The sequence below is a fragment of the Nicotiana attenuata genome, unplaced genomic scaffold (assembly GCF_001879085.1).
Source record: "Nicotiana attenuata strain UT unplaced genomic scaffold, NIATTr2, whole genome shotgun sequence".
NCBI lineage: Eukaryota > Viridiplantae > Streptophyta > Magnoliopsida > Solanales > Solanaceae > Nicotiana > Nicotiana attenuata.
In genome coordinates, this window is record NW_017673137.1 from 48,549 (window position 1) to 56,931 (window position 8,383).

The 8,383-nt window shown below is 34.5% G+C and overlaps 1 protein-coding gene across 3 annotated transcripts; it reads left to right on the plus strand.

Moving 5' to 3' along the window:
- The first annotated feature begins 1,877 nt into the window (after positions 1-1,877).
- On the plus strand, positions 1,878-7,054 carry LOC109215554. Of its 3 annotated transcripts, none has more exons than XM_019379639.1 (4): positions 1,878-2,148; positions 2,429-3,158; positions 3,709-4,469; positions 6,388-6,769. In XM_019379639.1, exons 2-4 carry the CDS (start codon positions 2,700-2,702, stop codon positions 6,767-6,769), a joined length of 1,602 nt encoding a protein of 533 aa, XP_019235184.1. In that variant the 5' UTR covers positions 1,878-2,148; positions 2,429-2,699. The 3 variants fall into 3 exon arrangements, with proteins under 3 accessions (XP_019235184.1, XP_019235183.1, XP_019235185.1); XM_019379640.1 differs by lacking the exon at positions 1,878-2,148 and adding an exon at positions 2,269-2,356; XM_019379638.1 differs by lacking the exon at positions 1,878-2,148 and having other exon boundaries at positions 2,263-3,158; positions 6,388-7,054.
- The last annotated feature ends 1,329 nt before the right edge of the window (positions 7,055-8,383 follow it).

Genomic DNA, 8,383 nt, shown 5'->3' on the forward strand with positions numbered 1-8,383 from the left:
ATTCCATAAAAAAAGAATTACAACATAAATTTAAAAGGTTAGTATATTATTAAGAATCAAAATGTTATACAAGTGTCTGAGGAAACACAATCAAAGCTAAATCTTAAACAAGAACAAGTTTTCAAGACTATATTACAAAGATTCGACTCTGGTATAACAGGATTATTCTTTGTAGATGCCTCCGGTGGAATCGAAATAATATTTTTATGTCACGCATTACTTGCAAATATCATATCAAGAGACATGACACTATTAACAATAATAGCAAGTGATGTACCAATAACGATTTTATTATGAGGCCACCCACTTTAGATTTGATATACATCTTCAAACAATTTAAATAACCATCACAAATTTATAAGAAAAGCAAAGTTGATAATATGGGATGAAGAACTTATTGCTAAGTGTCAAACGATCGAAATAATTGCCCGGAGTTCTAGAGATATATTGGATATCAATGAACCGTTTGGTGGAAAATTAATGGTTTGGGAGGTGATTTCTGTCAAGTACTACAGACAGTTCCAAAATCGACAAAAACATAACTAACTTGCCAAAGTTATACTTTTGGCCTTAAATGAAAAAGATTCAACTCACAAGAAATATAAAGTAAGAACATATCAAGATTTAGTGTCTTCTTGCTTCGTGTCGAAAATGAAGAAAAGCATCCAATAAAAGATGATTTGGTTCTCCCTGAACACTTGGTTATCAACTCTAATGGTCATAATAGTGGATTTAATAAGAGAAATATTTCTATCATTAGATTAAAACGCAAATTGTGCAAATCGCATGATAGAATTAAAAAGATATCTTAACTAGCAGAAATGAATATGTTGATCAACTAAAGTAAAGGTGGATTGCAAAATTTTATAGTAAAAACAAAATATTTTTCAATTTTTGACTCAGCAGAAATGATACCAATAATTACTACCAAGAAGAATATACTTAAATACTTTAATACCAAATGGTCTTCTACCATACATTTTTGTTGTCAAGGTTAATATTTTTTTTACATATGTTAGTGTCACCGCATATATTATAGACTAAGTTAAAATTGATCTTCTATTATATATAGGTTGATTTTGAAGAAAAATATGTCCGTCATGCTACCGAAAACTTAGATACACCGAATAACTTATGTAATAGCACACAGATAGTATATAGAAGTTTTCACAATAACGTCATACATGCAAAAATTATGATACTGGTCATTGTGCTTCTAAGTATAATTTTATCTCTAATTCAACTTTCGTCTTCCGAAACTAAGGAATATCCTTTTAAATTTATATGAAAATAATTTTTAGTATGTTTATGTTTTGCAAATATAATAAATATACAAGGACAAACATCCTAAATATTATACTATATTTACCGCAATATATTTTCTTGCACGAACAACAGTATGTTACACTTTCAAGAGGGATATCAAGAATTCTGATTTGGGCAAATCAACCAAAGCATTAGGAGATAACATACACAAAAAAAATATTATTCACAAAAATTATCTAACACGACAAAATTGACCATTTTTGTAAGTTTTGATGCTGTCCTTTTATTTTAAATTCATGTATTATGCTAATGTAATAATATTTTTCGGAATTTAGATGATTGTTGTATTATTATACATAAAATTACTCTCATTAATTAAATTTTATTATTCTTTTATATAAATAAATGTTTAAACCATCACGTATCATTATTAACGTGCGCTCATATATACTAGTTAGTTATATACAACTATACGCTCTAAACGCTCACATTTTTACTTACTCTTTCACTTCAAGAAAAAGATATTTTTTTTCTTCTAATGTCTCAGAAATTTAATCTAACTTATATTTTTGGTGAAGAGAATAAAATCAACGATAAAAGATCCAAGACAACAAGTAATTTCCCTTCCTTCTAAAGCCAACCACGTATAACCGCAACTGATGCTCCTCTCTCTCTCTCTCTCTCTCAAGTCTGAACAGGAAGAAAGAAAATTTAGTAAAAGCTCTGCTCTTGTAACATTGTCAGATTAGGGTTTTTTTAATACCACTTCTGCATATACATACATATTAACATACGTATAAACATTTTCTGAGAACATGATTCTGATGATAAATTCTTTTCATATAAGCTGAAACACCAGAGCGGACCAGACCAGACCCTGTGGTACGGAAGCTTCCCTTCTTTTTTGAACTTTAATTTATTCATAATTTTATTCCCTTTAAGTTTTAGTAATTATTTATGGAAACTTTTTTTGGTGACAATGAAAGGTCTTGAATTAGGTAGCTTAGTGGGTTTAATGGTTTGACTTTTATGAGTTAGAGTTGTACAAGGAAGAATTTGTTCTCTCTTTTTTTCCCTTTTGAGTTGATGGGTATTTCTCACTTACTCTTTTTTTTTTTCTGTGGATCTAGTGATAATGGGTATTTCTTGAATTTTTGGACAGGAGCGTTAAACTTTTGGAAAGATCAGAGCTTTTGACGATATTGGTCTGGTTCTCATGGAGATTTTGAGCTCATTTTGGTAAATAATTGATCATTTCTTCTTGGGTTATGATTCAGTAGTTGGATGGTAAAGTTGGGATTTTTTTCTAGCAAAGTTGTGGAGTTTTTAGAGTTAAGTTATGGATTTTAATTAGATTGTGTAAAAATTACTAGTAGTACTATTAGTTTCTGGAGGACCAAAATATTTGTGGGTACTTCTAAGAATCTTTGAAAATGGAAGAACAAATAGTTCATGGTGATGGGCTATTGGTGAATTTAGCAAATGAAGTGAAATTAGAAGAAGATGAGGAAGATTTTTGTAGCTGCTGTGAAGATGAGGAGGAGTTGGAGGAAGCAGCTTTAAAGGAAGTAGAGGATGAAGTAACAAAGGAGAAGGAATTATTAGTAAGTGAAAGTTTTGAGGTAGATCTTGATGAACATTCAATTAAATTGTTCTTTAAAGGGATTTCTATAGCTGGTCCTGGAGAATCTGGCTGCAGGATATCGGGAATTGGAGTGGTTATGGAGAGAGCAGAAAGTGTTCCTCCTATTCAAATCCAGAAAAAGCTTGATTTCTATGTGGAAGAATTTGTGGCAGATTATTTGGCTTTGATGGATGGATTGTTGGAAGCTGTGAAGAACAAGATTAGAAAAGTTTATGCCTTTACTGACTCTGAGATATTATATCAGCAGGTGAGAAGTTTGTGCTTTGCAAGATATGTGTATCTCAATGTTCTCTTTGTTGGCTCTTGCTTCATTCAATTTGCAATTGGATATGTGCAAATCTTTCTTTATGGAATTTTGTCAGTTAGAAATGAACTGTAAAATTCAAGGTTTCTTGGTTCTTTTAACCAGAAAATATAGATGCCGAGTCTATTTTCTGTTGTTTTATTTGATAAATTAATTGATTTTATCGGTAATACACTGAGACGTTGTTCCTCTACAAAGTAGATGTTGAGTCTGATCTTGATGCTCAATTTTTATATGGCTACTGGGTATTTTGGTTTACCATTTATTGCAATATTCTCCTACATGAAGAACAGATTATCTAACTATCTTTTTTCTACAAATCAGAATTGATATTAATTCTTTCTGTATGTGAATGTGTTAAGTGCGACATTGATTCCAGTTGTAGTTTGCTCCGGGATATTAACAGTAAAAAAAAAGAAAGAAAAGAAATTGCTCTGGGGGTATTAGTATTTGTTTTATTTTACGTTGTTTTAATAGTAAATAATTTGGTCAGATTATGCATGAAGAGAGCCTTGATAATCCGCTTCTCATGGCATTGCGGCAAAGGATTCTGGATCATGCTGATGTTCTGGAGGCTTTTGTTCTGAAGCTTGTTCCAAGTACTGGTCTGGCAAAGGCGTTGGACTTGGCGAAAGTAGCAATAGGGGTTGTCTCTTCCCATCTCGAAGGACATGAATCAATTGAGAATTGTCCAATATGCTGCGAGGATAGACTGTTACTGATGATGAGCACATTAAAATGTACCCACAAATTCTGTTCTCATTGCATGAGAACTTATGTTGAGGGTAAAGTCCAATCTGGTCAAGTCCCCATTAGGTGCCCTCAGCTAAAATGCAAGTACTTAATCTCTGCCACTGAATGTATATCTTTTCTCCCTCTTAACTCCTATGAATCTTTGGTGAGAGCCCTTGAGGAAGCTAATGCTCTCAACACGGACAAACTTTACTGCCCCTATCCAAATTGTTCTGTTCTTTTGGATCCTCATGAATGTTTGTCAACTCGGGCTAGTTCATCAAGCCAGTCAGAGGATAGTTGTGTGGAATGCCCAGTTTGTCAGAGGTTCATGTGTGTTGATTGTAGGGTTCCGTGGCATTCTTCAATGACATGTGAAGTCTACCAAAATCTCCCTTTGGAGGAGAGGGAAGCTGGTGACATAACTTTGCATCGCCTGGCACAGAATAAAAGATGGAGGCGCTGTTCACAGTGCCGGAGGATGATTGAGCTCGCACATGGATGCTATCATATGACATGCTGGTGAGTATATTTGGTTCCTTCATACTTTTTGAAGTTTCACAGTCCTATAAAGGGCTTTTGAATTTATGAAGATAATGCATTGATATTCTGATTTTGGAAACTAAATTTTGTTTGTCGTATCATATACTGGATAGATTGTTATATGATTAGATTTTCTTGAAAAACTGATGTTGACATTTCGGAACACAAGCTCTAAGTGTCAGGCACTCGTGAAAGCTTAATCTTGCATTTTATATGCATCTCCTCCAAATGCCTTATGTAAAGCATATGATAATCAAAGTTGCTTGTGGGAGATGATGTAATAGGATGTCTATCTTGTTTCGGTGCAAATTGAATACTGGTTTATCACCCCTTACCCAATCTACAATGAGCTGATATCTCCTTGCCCCTTGATATTAATCTTTCTACACATTGTCCACTGTTGAAGCTTATTCTTCATTAGCTTAAAAATATTTTGAATCTTTAGTTGACTTATTGGAAAAGAAAAAGTTATACACACATATATGCATGTATAAATACATGTATATTAGTAGGTCTATCATCCTTCTGCAACTTTATTTTACCCTCAAAGGCTTGCATGGACAATTTTGCCCAACGTGACTAACTGACCAGACCACCCTTTTCTTTGAGCTTTGAAGTCTCCAATATAGCGAATAAAAACATCATATAAACGAGTACTAGGTTGTTCGGAGGTCATTCTTTCCATTTTACAGTTATCCGATAGGGGGAGGGGGTGGGAGGGGGGAGACACGACCCAAGTAGTGGCTGATCTGAAATAGCTGAAGGCATAGACTACAACACTGGGTGAGAAGCTTGGAGATTGAAGTACAAGATTTCCCTCTCTGTGCATTGTAGTTCAAATATGATTTTAAGAAACAGTATCTACTAGTTTGACACAAAACATTATTATCTGAGTGTAAACTTTTGGGCTTTCAAAGGTTTCTGAAGGCTATTTACACCAGGACAAGCCGGAAGCTTCTAGTCTACAAGTGACTTTAGTAGTTTCAATATCAGTGTTATCTATTATAGTTACTTTGGTATTTTACACACACTTTTATATAAAACTTGCATTTGTTATGCATATGAACAAGGATTCCACTATTGAAAGAATAGATTTTCAATGGATTGTCTGGTAGCGAAGTGCTGTCAGAGGCTGCTATTGTTAAGAAAATACTTATGGAGCAATTAACTGAACTTGACGGCAAGGTCATCTTAGTGCAAGATTACTTTAATAATCTCAGAGATGGATTACTTCTACACTCATGTTATCATCAATTATTAATAAGGTCTTACTGTACCTTTAGTAGTTGAAGCTGAGGGACCAAAACCAATAACTAGGTTAGTAAAATTAGGTTGCAAGTGTTATAAAAAAATTAGGTTATAAGTAACTTGGGCACCAGCAGTTAGCTTACTAGAGCTTTTGAAAACTGGGGAGTATCGCTTGAGAGAATAGTTCGAATCATAACTGATAAAGCTTGACCTGTTCATTCCAGTACAAGAATTAGCGCTAATTTGGCCATATTATTGGTTGTCTCCAGCAGCACTAGATGGAAAAACACACAAGGAAAGCTGGGTCAAGCAAATAGCATATTTGTGTTAGAGAGTTGGGGAAGTTTCTGCCAATATGCCCTGACAGTCTAGGTTGATGGTTCTCATTGGATCTCAAAATACTCGGTCAAACAGAAATTTTTAAGTTTAAGAAAAATCATTGTCCATGACTTCAATAGATCTTTCTTCTTGGTTACATATTTGAATCAGTCAGTAAGGCAACTTATCCAAGCAGATGCTTACTAACTAAAATCCTATGCCCTTTTGTCTTTTAAAACTTGTTGAATACAGTATATATTCTGCTGAAATGGAAGTTGGTGGATCGATGATAAGTATTGACAACTTTTATGCTTGTGTTGGAAACTGGCAGGTGTGGGCATGAGTTCTGTTATTCTTGTGGTGCGGAATACAGGGACAGCCAACAGACTTGTCAATGTGCATTCTGGGATGAGGATTATACTCAAGATTTGGCAACTCAACCGACGCAGCAGTTTGAGCAATGGGCGTGGGACTCATTCGAGTCGCTGCCTATGATGATGGATGCATATTCAGATGAAGAGAGATCTCAGCTGGCTTTGATCCAGAGATTTCTTGCTGGTGGATTCAGTCTAACGGACCACCAAGCTTACCAATCCCCGCCACGTTGTACAGATTCTTATGTTGATGCCATGAAGGATCTCCATCAGCTTCCTTGGCTCGAACGATTTGTGTCTGTGATTAGCGACAATTACTACGAAGAACATATCCAGTGAAGTATAGAAATTTGAAACCATTTAGCATTTGAAAAACACTTTCATATGGGAGGTAAATGTGTATCTCACTCTCAAGACTCCTTGATAGTTTAAGCAAATAGGCCCTGCATAATGTCCTCTTTCATTTGTTCACCTGCTAAAAGAGCCGTTTGGCCTTTTTAATGATGTATGGGAAGTTATAAGAAGCTTCCTCTTAAAAGAACACTGATGAGCATAACAACATAAATCGAAGGAGACATTCATACAAAAAATGAATTGCACGGGAACTGATTCTTGTCTGCTTAATTAATTGAAGTACTTAGTATGATCTAATTTTTGTGAGTTTATGTTCTGTGTGCTGACAGTACAGTGTAAACAACTTTTATACTATCAGGTTAAGTTGATCCTTACTCTCCATATCAAGTTAATCCTGAATTAAAATATTAACCTTCTAGAACCAATAAACTACACTGAAAAGCGTAAAAGTTTTTTATGCTACAGTGTACGTTACTTTATCTCAATTTTGATTTAGTAGTCTAATCAGGTTAAATGAGATATCCGTTCAGTTTACTAAGATGACAAATAGCTAAATTGCAATAGAAACAGATAAAAAAACGCAACAATAGGGAATTTCAATTTTTTAGTGCAGGACCTTATACTATGGTCTATGGATGGCAAAGAAAAGAAGATTTGGTCCTTTGTGAGCATTTTCTATTAATTTTCTTAGCCTAAAATTTTGTAGGAAAAATTCGGCATTCTAAACAACCTAGATAACAAAGTGTTACCATAAAGAGTATAATCACAAAGGACCAAAAAGCCTATAGTGAACCTGGTAAACATTATAGAAAAGTTCAGTTACGTGTATTAGTAAAAATTAGACTCGCTATGTGGGTCTATTAAATGGCGATACGTGTCAGCAAAGTTTGAAGAAAAGTGAAGAATGACACGTAAAGATGATATGTGAAACACCCCCGGGACCGAACATACTCGTACCGTGCCTGTTAGCCTNCCCTTGATAGTAATAGTATGGAGGCTGAGGATGAGAGTTATATGAGAGTTTATCATCATTAGCACCATACTGTTACAAATCAAGTTTTGTAACATACATAAATGCAATAAATGATTGTAACGGTCAGAACAAGGCAATCAATTCAAGATTAACTCAACATGCACGAGATTGACTCAACAGGCACGGGATTGACTCAACAGGAAGGGGTTGACTCAATAGCCACGAGATTGACTCAACAGGCACGAGATTGACTCATCAGTTACGAAATTAACTCATCAGTTATGGAATTAATTCATCAATTACGGAATTAAATCACCAGTTACGGAATTCCAGCATTTACACAGCTGTTACAAGTCTTCCAAAAGTAATGGATGGATTGAGTAAATGCTCATAATGGACCCATAATTCAAGGAGAATGGTTACTTAGATTTAGCCCTATAAATAGACATACTTTTACAACCATGAGGGGGAATCTAATTTTCTTCTCAATAATGCTATACATTGTAATTTATAGCATATTGCTCTCAAGTTAGCCATAGTTTGGCCCTTCAAGCTCTGTTCGGCTCATTATCCTATCAAGGATCATTCAATAAGAATTCTTTCTTCTTTGCTTTATTTTTATTATA